Source organism: Lagenorhynchus albirostris, chromosome 2, assembly GCF_949774975.1.
Source record: "Lagenorhynchus albirostris chromosome 2, mLagAlb1.1, whole genome shotgun sequence".
Taxonomy (NCBI): Eukaryota; Metazoa; Chordata; class Mammalia; order Artiodactyla; family Delphinidae; genus Lagenorhynchus; species Lagenorhynchus albirostris.
Genome location: NC_083096.1, coordinates 163,919,459 through 163,931,658, shown reverse-complemented (window position 1 = coordinate 163,931,658; position 12,200 = coordinate 163,919,459). Strand labels below are relative to the sequence as shown.

At 39.3% G+C, this 12,200-nt stretch overlaps 1 protein-coding gene across 10 annotated transcripts in view; it reads left to right on the top strand.

The window, feature by feature from the left end:
- The window catches only part of GMEB1 (glucocorticoid modulatory element binding protein 1), a 31,439-nt gene that overhangs the window by 6,617 nt on the left and 12,622 nt on the right, over window positions 1-12,200 (top strand). For 7 of the 10 annotated variants that reach the window (XM_060140826.1, XM_060140822.1, XM_060140828.1 and 4 more), the window contains 5 exons: window positions 189-346; window positions 7,332-7,444; window positions 8,217-8,341; window positions 9,381-9,484; window positions 11,631-11,788. In XM_060140826.1, coding sequence (XP_059996809.1) covers window positions 219-346; window positions 7,332-7,444; window positions 8,217-8,341; window positions 9,381-9,484; window positions 11,631-11,788 — 628 coding nt within the window. In that variant the 5' untranslated portion in view covers window positions 189-218. The remainder of the gene's footprint in view (window positions 1-188; window positions 347-7,331; window positions 7,445-8,216; window positions 8,342-9,380; window positions 9,485-11,630; window positions 11,789-12,200) is intronic. The other 3 variants (XM_060140829.1, XM_060140827.1, XM_060140830.1) reach the window with 2 other exon arrangements.

Genomic DNA, 12,200 nt, shown 5'->3' with positions numbered 1-12,200 from the left:
TGAGTACTAAGGCATTTCTGGAAAGATCAGAGCCTATGTCAGCCCCTTCTCACGGTTCCCATCTTTTTCAGAGGACCATGATCTGCAGGATGCCCTGGGAATTAATAGTTATTATCTTGGTGTTCCTTTCCTATGGTTGCCATCTTTTCAAACCAGACAAAGTTACTGGTGCTTCTTGTTTCTGACAGCAGCTCCAGCTATCTGACTTCATGTGAAAGATGGCTAATGCGGAAGTGAGTGTCCCAGTGGGGGATGTGGTTGTGGTACCCACTGAAGGAAGTGAAGGGGAGAACGCTGAAGATACCAAAACCCAAGTGATCTTGCAGTTACAGCCTGTGCAACAAGGGTAAGTGACTAGAGATTTGAATATTTTGAAAAATTTGGGAGGTTCAAAGAGTGAGGAAATTATAACTTTAAGGTGATTTAGCATAATGGAACATTCAACATCAAACTCTCAGAGCTAAGTTTTCATCTCTATAATGTATTGTGTGCTATATTTGTCATTCAGTACTTACTACAACAGTTTGCTCTTTCCTTGTCTCTCTCCGTCTTCTCTACTGTGAGTTCCTTGGGGGTAAGTTACATGGTTCCCTCATCTTACTTATCCACACTGTTTAGCATAAGGCCTTGGTACATGTTTACCAAAAGACAGTGTATTTAGAGTCAGAGGAGACTAGGCAACTGTAAAATTATTCCTACCAGAAGTTCTCTGGACCCTCGTGGATGGGCAAATTACTAAGCTTAGTCTATCAAAAAAATATTTATCAACCACCTACGATTACACAACGTATTTCAAAGGTGTTGAAAGAAATATAGCACATGGTTCCAACCATCATGGAGCTTGTAGTCTAGTTGTGCAAGGCAAAAATACATGTTTATAAATAAAGAGATCACTTACATGGCAAAACCTAAGAAGTGCAGAGTGGCATGGTTAGGATGTGCTTTTGAATTCAGAGGATCACTGTGAATTTGAAAGAAGATATAAGATTTTTTGATGGTCTTGAAAGTTAAATGGGAACTAGATCTGCAGAGGGAAGCGGGGGGTAGTTATTTAAAATAATTTTTTTTTTATTTTTAAAGTTTTTTTTTTTGTCAAATATAGTTTTTTTGGTTTTTTGGTTTTTTTTGGCTTTGCCGCGTGGCACGTGGGATCTTAGTTCCCTGACTAGGGGTGGAACCCATGCCCCCTGCATTAGAAGCATGGAGTCTTAACCACTGGACTGCCAGGGAAGTCCCAGGGGGGTAGTTATTTTATTTTGGGGAATGTATAAAAGATTCTTCAAGGATCAGAAGTGTTCTTGGGCAAACATATACAGTTGGCCCTCTGTATCTGTAGGTTCCACATCCACAGATTCAACCAACCTTGGATAAAAAATATTAAAAAAAGAAAAAAATCCAGAAAGTTTGAAAAAGCAAAATTGAATTTGCCACATGAAAGCAACTATTTACATAACATTTACATTGTATTAGATATTATAAGTAATCTAGAGATGATTTAAAGTATATGGGAGGGACTTCCCTGGTGACTCAGTGGTTAAGAATCTACCTGCCAATGCAGGGGACACAGCTTCGCTCCCTGGTCTGGGAAGATCCCACTTGCTGTGGAGCAACTAAGCCCGTACGCCACAACTACTGAGCCTGCACTCTAGAGGCTGCGAGCCACAACTACTGAGCCCGTGCACCACAACTACTGAAGCCCGTGTGCCCTAGAGCCCACGTGCTGCAACTACTTAGCCTGTGCTCTAGAGCTCACGAGCCACAACTACTAAGCCCATGGGCCACAACTACTGAAGCCCGCTTGCTCTAGGGCCCGCGTGGCACAGCTACCTAGCCTGTGTGTTGCAAATACTGAAGCCCACGTGCCTAGAGCCTGTGCTCCGCAACAAGAGAAGCAACTGCAATGAGAAGCCTGTGCACCTCAATGAAGAGTAGCCCCTGCTCGCCACAACTAGAGAAAGCCCATGCACAGCAATAAAGACCTAACACAGCCAAAAATAAAATAAAAAATTTTAATAAAAAATTTAAAAAATAAAGTATATGGGAGGATGTGTGTAGGTTATATACAAATATTCAGTACTATGCCATTTTATAAGGGACTTGAACATCTGTGGATTTTGGTATTTGCAGGGGGGTCCTAGAAGCAATCCCCCACTGATACCAAGGGATGGCTGTTCTCCAATTCCAGTCTACTAAGTAATGTACCTTGCCTTAAAAATTTCTGGAGAAAAACAGTTAACCTATCTTGATAATTTAAAAAGCTTTTTAGTATAGGAAATTTCAAATATACCCCAAAATAAAGAAAATATAATGAACCCCCATGTAAGCATCCATCACCCAGCGTCAACAGTTATCAACACATGGCCAGTCCTTTTTTTTTTTTCACATGGCCAGTCTTATTTCATCTCTATATCCACCCACTCCTGAATTTTTTTGAAGCAAATCCCAGACATTAGTATGTATCTGTAAAAGATAAGGACTTTTTAGTTTTTAAAATATAAACATAGTTTGCTGACATTTCTGAATATTGTTGAGCATGAAGGAAATATTCTAAGGTCTATAAGGGAAAGTTGATATAAATAATGCCTAACATATAGCCTATAGAGTGGTTTAAATTTTTATTGGCACCAACAGATTATGCATGCTTATTCAAACTCAGTTGTTTGGTAATTTTGTTTGATACACATACACATACTTGTAGTTGTTACCTTTTGAAGTAGGGTAACATCAGGAAGAATTAAAGGGCAGGTTTTTTTTTTTTTTTTTTTTTGCATTACGTGGGCCTCTCACTGTTGTGGCCTCTCACTGTTGTGGCCTCTCCCGTTGTGGAGCACAGGCTCCGGACGCGAAAGCTCAGCAGCCATGGCTCACGGGCCCAGCCTCTCCGCGTCATGTGGGATCTTCCCGGACCGGGGCACGAACCCATATCCCCTGCATCGGCAGGGGGACTCTCAACCACTGCGCCACCAGGGAAGCCCAAGGGCAGGTTCTTTAGTTCTCCGCAGCTTTATTTTCTTTTTCTTTTTCTTTTTTTTTTTTTTAGAATTTATTTTCTTATGGAGTCATCATTTCTTCTGTCTTTCCTAAAGTACTCCAGTTGTCATTTGTCCTATCCCCAGTAGAGACAGAAGAAACTTCTCTGCTACTTAGAGACTTAATTCTTTTGAAGATTTGGTTCCACTTATTTTTCTGTTTGTCTTTTTTATTTTCCAAATGATATTGCCTTTTCTGGAAACCTCTCATTGCTTGCTTAGGTAGAGGATCTTTGTACAACATATATTGACTCCCCACTCCACTGTTTACACTGAATTTTAGTGCATGAGCTAGTGAATAAACATTTTGAGGTATTACATTCTTTTTTTTTTGAGGTATTGCATTTTGAGATGCCTGTCAGTTGATTTTTCTAGTTGTATTATTTTATTATTTGAATATTTTATTGCATTTTAGCCTCATTTTATAAAAATGAGCAGGGTACAAAAGCAGTGATTCTAGTGATAAGAAATACTGGTCTCATAATTTTAATACACTTGGAAATCATCAGGTGTCAGTCTTCAGCCTCATCACACTTAACCTGCTTGGCTACAGTTCAAGTATGAAGGAGAGAAACAATCAAAGACTATATATGAATTGCTGGGAATAAATTGGTAAAGATTATATTTAAAAGGCAAGAAATAATTAGGGATTTTATATAAGTATTTTTAGATTTCAATATATAATTCCTCTTGTCCATCTTTTTAGCTTTTACATATATGACATTTAATACTGTCTCAAATTTTCATCATATACACATTTTCAGGAATACATTGTGAAGCAAAAGTAGAGTGTCTGGTAACAGTCTTTTAATATGAATACATAGAACCTGATGTGTAAGGTGATAATTTCATAATAATACTAGATTGGTTTTTTCTTTTTATAAATTTATTTATTTTTGGCTGTGTTGGGTCTTCAATATTGCACGCGGGCTTTCTCTAGTTGCGGCGAGCAGGGGCTACTCTTTGTTTTGGTGCGTGGGCTTCTCATTGCAGTGGCTTCTCTTGTTGTGGAGCATGGGCTCTAGGTGCATGGGCTTCAGTAGTTGTGGCATGCAGGCTCAGTAGTTGCATGGGCTTAGTTGCTTCGCGGCATGTAGGATCTTCCCGGACCAGGGATGGAACCCGTGTCCCCTGTATTGGCAGGCGGATTCTTAACCACTGTGCCACCAGGGAAGTCCCTAGATTGGTTTTAAAATATGTCCACATTCAACTTTTTTAAAAAAACATAGATACTGAGGTACTCAGGTACTAAGAAGACTTTTAATTCTGGGGGTTTTTCAACAAAGAAGGCTTGTTCAGCCTATGCTTTCTCTTTAAAAACAAAAAAAGATGGTTATTAACTTTTTCAAATAAAACCTTTAAAACATACTTAAAAAGTCCTCAGGAGGAATGAAGGTACTAAGATTCCATCACCATTCTTGGCTTTCTAATTCATTTTGGATTCATAACAGAGTTTTTAACGAGATCAGGGACTGGTGATTTTAGTATTACATAAATTTACTCAGTGTGCTGAGTGGAATAGTTCAATTTGAGGAGTAGTGACCTTACTTTCCTTATCATGCTCATATCCCTCCCTAGTAGTAAGTTTTTTTTTTTTTTTTTTTTTTTCTGTGCTACGCGGGCCTCTCACTGTTGTGGCCTCTCCCACTCCGGACGCGCAGGCTCAGCGGCCATGGCCCACGGGCCTAGCCGCTCTGCGGCATGTGGGATCTTCCCGCACCCGGGCACGAACCCGAGTCCCCTGCATCGGCAGGCGGACTCTCAACCACTGCGCCACCAGGGAAGCCCCCAGTAGTAAGTTTAAGGCCTTAGGAAGCTGTATAAACTCTTTCAGATCTGTAGGGTACCCATTAGTTTATGTAATAATCCCACATTCCATTCAATTAATCAGAATATCTTTCCTTATCATTCAAGATAAAAAGAACTTAACTCTGTGGATTTTCAGTTTTCAGTGAATTAGAATACAATGATGTAGACTTAACTTTAAAACTCTAGTAAACATAATTTTACCTCACTTCGATTATTCGTAAGGTATGTCGGTATCTCATAACGCCTTAACATTTTAAACATCTTTTATGATTTTTTACCATAATCATAGTAGGTATAGAGAATTAGGCTAAATCCATCACTATCCTGAGTTGCTTTAGAAAGATTTTCCCTGATAAAATCTTGTTTGACCGTAAAAATATAGACTATTCCCTGACTTCCCACCCCAAGTGCAATTTTCTGGTTGTTGAAATTATGTATAGACAAGAATTTATTCTTTTAAAGAATTTTGCACATACTGGTCAAGTTAGAATGAGCTTATCAAATTTACTTGAAGCAGTGGTTTTTTTTTTTTTGGCCACGCTGCAGCTTGCCAGATCTTAGTTCCCTGACCAGGGATCGAACCTGGGCCCCTGGCAGTGAGAGCGCCGTGTCCTAACCACTGGACTACCACGGAATTCCAGAAGCAGCAGTTTCTCATGTGTATCACATTCCTCATTCATTTACCGGTCATTTATTATGTGCTGTGCCATGTTCCAGTTAGCACACGACATGCCAGGTATACAAAATGAATGAATAAAATGTAGTCTCTGCTCTCAGGGACATTTTTTTTTTTTTTTTTGCATGTGGCTTGCGGGATCTCAGCTTGAACCCGGGCCATGGTAGTGAAAGCCTGGACTCCTAACGACTAGGCCACCAGGGAACTCCCTCTCAGGGACCTTTTTAGACTATGCCCAAGGAGAGAGAGAGACAGGTAAACAAGTATATAGTATGAAGTGTTATAGTTGTTGTGACTAAAGTACAGTTGCATCACAAAGAGGAAGTGGGTGATTATACTGGAGGATTGAGATGGAAGGAAAAGCATCATACAGGCTACTCATTGAAAAACAAAAGATGGGGAAGGATGTTCTGGGAAGAGGGAGAAGAGCAAAAATAGACGGTGTAAAAAAAGGTGGCAATTTTGGGAACTACAAATAGTTTGGTATGATTGGGGCTTGGATTGTCTGGTGGGATTTGGTGAGAGATGAAACCAGGGGCCAGATCTTGGAGGGACTTAAATATGATATTAAGGATTTGGGTCTTTATTTTAGAAGCATGGAGAGGATTCTTGAAGGGTTTGGAGGAGAGTGTTACATGATCACTGTGGAAGGAATATAGAAGATCAGGTAGATGCAAGGAGACCAGTTCAGACTTAGAGATGATGCAGCCTGAATTAAGGCGGTAGTAGTGGAAATAGACAGGGAGGACGGCTGGTGTTAAGGAGATGCATCTGGCAGGACTTGGTGACTATGTGGGAGTTGAGGAGGAGGAAAAGGGAGAAATTCAGTGTAATTCCCAGGCTTCTGTTTTAGGCTGCTGTGTGCTGGGTGGAGCCATTACAAGGATGGGGAATATAGGAAGAAGAGTAGTTTGGGAGGTGGGAGAGGAAAGAGAACTTGGTTATTTTAGACATAATGAATTCAATAAAGTCCTATGGGATATCCAAATGTATGTATTTATTTATTTAGCAGTTAGTTGTGTCCTGGTGTGGAATTCAGAAGGGAGGTCTGTGCTAGAGGTGTCACCATGCAGGTGGCTAATCACTGATGCAAAGGAGATTATTCAGGCAGTGCTTTAGGGTAGCAAGTGCAATAATTAACATGTTAGGTTTATTATGGAAATTGAACAAAGGATGTCAATGTATCATGTTAGGTATTCTGAGCCCATTTCTTAGAAGGTTGAAACGTTTTGGAGAGAGATTTTCCTTAAGTGGTACCTCTAGTTACTGCTAGTTACTTTGGGCATAATGGCTCTCTTACTTTTTTTTTTTTTTAACGAGGTTCTGCTCATGTCTGTAGTTTGATTATGGTGACTTAAAAAATGCTAAAGTGTAAAAATGACTAAAGTTCCTAGATTCCGACAAGGGACATCAATTCTGTGGTCAGCAGGTTCTTCCTGGTTTGAACTAACAGTATTACTTTTTAGTCTTATTTGGATAAATCTACAATGTGACTTAATCTTATACTTGAAGCAGCACTTTATGTCATGAGCTTTTAAAGTTAGGAAGGGAAAAGTCTGGTGTAGAAGAGTAGCAAGTGGCGGTGTAAATACAGTAGCAAGAGGAACTTTCCTTTGGGGTGAGGAAAGTTGTTGATTCATTTCCATGGTAGTAGCTGCTAAGCAGTCCCGGGCAGCTTAGAATTCAAATACATTGGGGCACTAATCAAAGCACTAACATCGAGTTGTAAAGTATATTATTTTATTCCTTTTGAGATAGATTAAAACAAATTTTTTAACCCCATGCTGTGAATATTAATTTTTTCATGATTTATGTAGTTTGTTTATCGATGGACACTTTTACAACAGGATTTATGAAGCCGGATCCGAGAACAACACGGCAGTTGTGGCAGTAGAAACTCACACGATACACAAAATTGAAGAAGGGATTGGTAAGTCTTTTTGTTGTTCTAGTGCTTTTTTTTTTTGGCCGTACCTCGAGGTATGCAGAACCCGTGCCCCCTGCAGTGGAAGCGGGGAGTCTTAACCACTGGACCACCAGGGAAACCCTGTTCTAGTACTTTTGACCTTAGCTTCCTTGGTTGAGATTTCTTGCCTCTTGTGCCTTATTTTTCCCCCCTACCCAGTGCTGTAGCCATCAATCTGATGATGGCACATCTAGAGACACCGCTGCCTAAGATGCTAGGGCTGTCTGTTGATGTTTAACGTGAATTTGCTAGGGTTGCTGAAAAGATTTTTCATCAATAGAAATCCCTCAAAGAAATTGGAGCCTCAAGGTTGAACTCTGTCATTAGGGAAGTTGCTGATGAGGTGTTGATTGTAAGGCAGTGAGTGGAAAGAAACTGAAGTAAGACAAACCTGAGTTTAAATCCCACGTTCTCACTGCTTAGCTGTGTGTCCTTGGGAAAGTCCCTTCACCTTTCTGAGTCCTACACAGGGACAATAGGAAACAATCACTGCCTCACAGGATTGTTTTTAAGAACTAAAAAAGATTAAGTCTATAAAAGCACACAGCACAGCGTCTGGCACATAGTGGGAGCTTGGTAAGAGAGCTGTTATGCCAAACTTCTTCCAGAAGATTCCTAAACAGTACCAACCAGTGTGAACTATTAGCCCCTCAGAGGAACCAGGAGACTAGAGATTCTGAATTAAGCTTTGGGGAAGAGTATTTGATAAATAAATGATATTTTTTCCATTTTCAAGATGCAAGCACTATAGAAGCAAATGAGGATATGGAAATTGCTTACCCCATAACTTGTGGGGAGAGCAAAGCCATTCTCCTTTGGAAGAAGTTTGTATGCCCAGGAATAAATGTAAAGTGTGTCAAGGTAATTGTCTTTTCTCCTCGCTGGGGCCTATTTTGGGTCTCCTTGTTTTCAAAGGGTATGGTTTTAGTGCCTCTTCTCTCTCTTCCACCATGTCAATGTTTTTAATTTTGTGGTGTCCCTTTGTGTCACAGTAAAAAAAAAAAAAAAATAGGGACTTTAGAGTGAAATTGACCTGGATTCAAGTCCCACCAGAATATAAGTCCTTTGAGAGCTGAGAATTTGTCTATCTTGTTCACCATTGTATCCCCAACACCTAGAATAGGGCTTGGCATATTTATCAGTAAATATTTGTTGAATGAATGGAGTCCCATCTCTATCACTGACTAGCTAGGTGACCTTGATCAAGTTATTTAATATTTCAGAGCCTCATATGTTAAAATACAAATAATTATATACACACACAGTAAGGTTGCTAGAAGAGGAAGTGAGATCATATATGTAAAATGCCTTACACTGGTGTGTAATTTGGTAGAGTTTATTAAAAATTACTACTGATAAAAATAAGTAATCTTCATGAGAGCACAATATGGAAATAATTGCTTATTCTGTCTCCACTGGTAGCCACAGCTGACCTATGTAGATAGTAGTCACCATCAGTGGCATCATCCTAGAATCATTAAGAATTACAGAGCTTCGAGGCTTTGTAGTGCTGTTGGTTTCTACCATCCTTATTCTTTCTACCAGATCCTGAATCTTGTCATTAGGGCTGGATAGATTACTTCAGTTTAAATAGCCTTTGCAACATTGGACCCGTCTGCTTGATTCAGGGCATAAATGGATTTTAGATCCTAATCAGTATATTAATCTCTGACCCTCCTTGTGTCTTCTGTAGCTTCGTACCAGGACAGGGCACTGTGTCCAGAGAAGGATCATCTTCTCTAGCACAATAGGGTGGGAGGATGGAGAATACAAGGCTATGACTAAAGATGTCTGTCATTTGGGTATTTTTTGTTCATAACAAGTAGAGTTATGTCTTTCTTTCCCTCTTGGCCTGCCTAAATTAACATTGGATTATTTTGGACTTTACTTTTTACATTAGTTTAATGATCAGTTGATCAGCCCCAAGCATTTTGTTCATCTGGCTGGCAAGTCCACCCTGAAGGACTGGAAGAGAGCTATTCGTCTGGGTGGAATCATGCTCAGGTGAGCTCTGATAGCAAGTTCATACCTTTCAGCTGACTGTGGGGCACTTAATCATGGTGGAATCCAGAGAATCCAGTCTTCTTAATTTGAATTTTTATTCTGTCTGAAGGATTGGCTTAAACAATTCATGTATTATTTGACCTTCATCGACTTGTTCTTAAAATCCCTGTGAGAGAAGAAAAATTGAATTAAATTGACTCTTCCCAGCATCTAGGACAAATTCTTCTGATGTCAGAATGTTGGGCAGGATCTTCTCTGGGCAGAGAAGCTCAGGAGTAGATGACAGTCCAGCTTGAGATCACTCAGCATAGGCAGAGCTAAGCCTGGTGCTAAGAAAGCTTGACAACAACGGAGATGTGGGCTGATGGACAAATCCTGGGATAATCTGGTAGAGTAGAAGGGTGCTGTTTGTAAGTAACAATTATGCACAGCGAATGCAATCCTTGCCGTCACTGTACCATTGAAATAAACTTTATTTGTTTTTAAAAAATATTTATTTACTTAGGCTGCGCCTGGTCTTAGTTGCGGCGTGCAGACTCTTAGTTGCGGCATGCATATGGGATCTAGTTCCCCAACCAGGGATCGAACCCGGGCCCCCTGCATTGGCAGCGTGGAGTCTTACCCACTGCACCACCAGGGAAGTCCCAGAAATAAACTTTAGAATGTATAGTATCCCCACTCCCATCTCTTTATGCAGCAAGTTTATCATTGTAATCCACCCCTCTCCTCGGTGAAATTAACATTAGTTGGTGTTTCTTGAGCACTCAGCTATTGATAGAAAATTTTAAAATGTGGTTAAGAATTAAAATTTCCCCACAGAACATGTATCATGAGCCTTAAAAACCTCTTACCTTTTGTCTTTAATTTTTTTAAGGAATCTGTCTTAAGAGAAATCTATAGTGCTTGTAGAGATTCAAGTATAAAAGTGTTCATTGCAACATAATTTATGATGGTGAAAATTACAGTCTGCTTTAATATACAATCAGGGTGTATCTAAAGTAAATTATGGCTCATCTAAATGTATATGAGTTTATACTATGGTGCATTATGAGGTCATTAAAATATTTCTAAAGAGTTTTTACATGGAAAATGCTTATGATGTAATGTAAGGAAGAAAACAAAATGTAATATCAATTAATATAGTTGTTTTAAAAAACACACATATATAAGTAAATTTAGTAGAAAAAATATGCTGAAATGTTGATATGATCTCTGTGTTGGATATTTTTTTAAAGAGCAGTTGTTTTCTTTATAGTTTTCTGTATTTTCCACAGAAAATGTTTTTTTCTTTACGTATGATTTTTATAGTCAGAGGCATAATTTAAAAAAATTCATTCCAGATGATTTGTGTGCATTAATCAGTAGTTGAATGAAATTGGGGGTGAATACCTTTAACTTTCTTTTTTTTTTTTTGTTCTTGGCTTGTTTTACTTGCCCAGAAAAACAAGTGTATGCCAACTTTCCCCAAATGTAAAAGACTCAGAGTGTCTAAAAAATCTTTAGTGAAAGCCAAGTAACATTATAACATAGAGTTTACTGTAATTAAAATACCTCATGGCTTTGCTCATGGCCTATAATAGCGTCTTGTGAATCTAGTTATAAGGACATTTTATAGTGGGGGTTTAGTATAATCAACTTTGCTCTGTATTTATAGGAGAGTTATCTCTTTTTTTTTTTTTAAAGGAAAGAAATGTGCTGAAGTTTTATGTCTCCAGAAGTGGCAACAGATCTTGCTGGTCTACAAGTACTAATACATCAGAATCTAATCACAAAATTCTAATCCCCCTGTGGCATTTCTCATTTGTGCTGGGATATGAGTTAGTCTTTTCCCCTTTTGGGCTTTGTTTCAATAAGATTCTATGGGGGAATTTAGCTATTGTCAGGAGTATATGTCTAAAACTTAGTGATAACGGGAAATACAAGAGAGTACTCATAATGAGTAGAGGAAGGAGGGAAGAGGAGTACTTGTAAATGTGGGCAGGACCAATGAACATTTTATAGCCCCAATTAGAATTTCTGCAACCTAATGACTTTTAATACTATTAGGTTTCATTAACATATAGAAGGGACTCAGCACTTTGTCTCTATTTGTCCCTTCAAGATGAAGTGCAGGCTGAATTGGTACTTCTTGTCTCTCTTTGCACAGGAAAATGATGGACTCCGGACAGATTGATTTTTACCAACATGACAAGGTTTGCTCCAATACCTGCAGAAGCACCAAATTTGATCTTCTGATCAGCAGTGCAAGAGCTCCAGTGCCAGGACAGCAGACAAGTGTGGTGCAGACACCCACTTCGGCCGATGGTAGGGGGTAGGAAACCACCTGAAAACCCACTGTGTTTTTCAGTAGCACTTTTCCCCTCATTTCTTCTTTGTGTTTCTTTTTTCAATTCTCGAGAGCGTTAATGTAAGGTATGGTAATCTTGGGTGGGAGTCCATGCTTTAGAAAGAACTCTCCTTGTTTTCTCCCAAATGATTCCTATTGGCCAGACCTCCTTCCTTGTTTCTTTATTACAGTGCATGGTAAACGTTAGAAAGGTGATCCAAATAATGCTTATTTAACAGTCTCACTTTGGTGCCACTTGACATATCTTTGAAATCAGATTGTTTTAAAAATCCTTTGCTCTTCTAGTGGCAAGGCAAGCGGGTGGATTAGAACGGAGAACGGGTTTTCAGCTGTTGAACTGAGATGTATCAAAGACAGTGTGTCATTGGC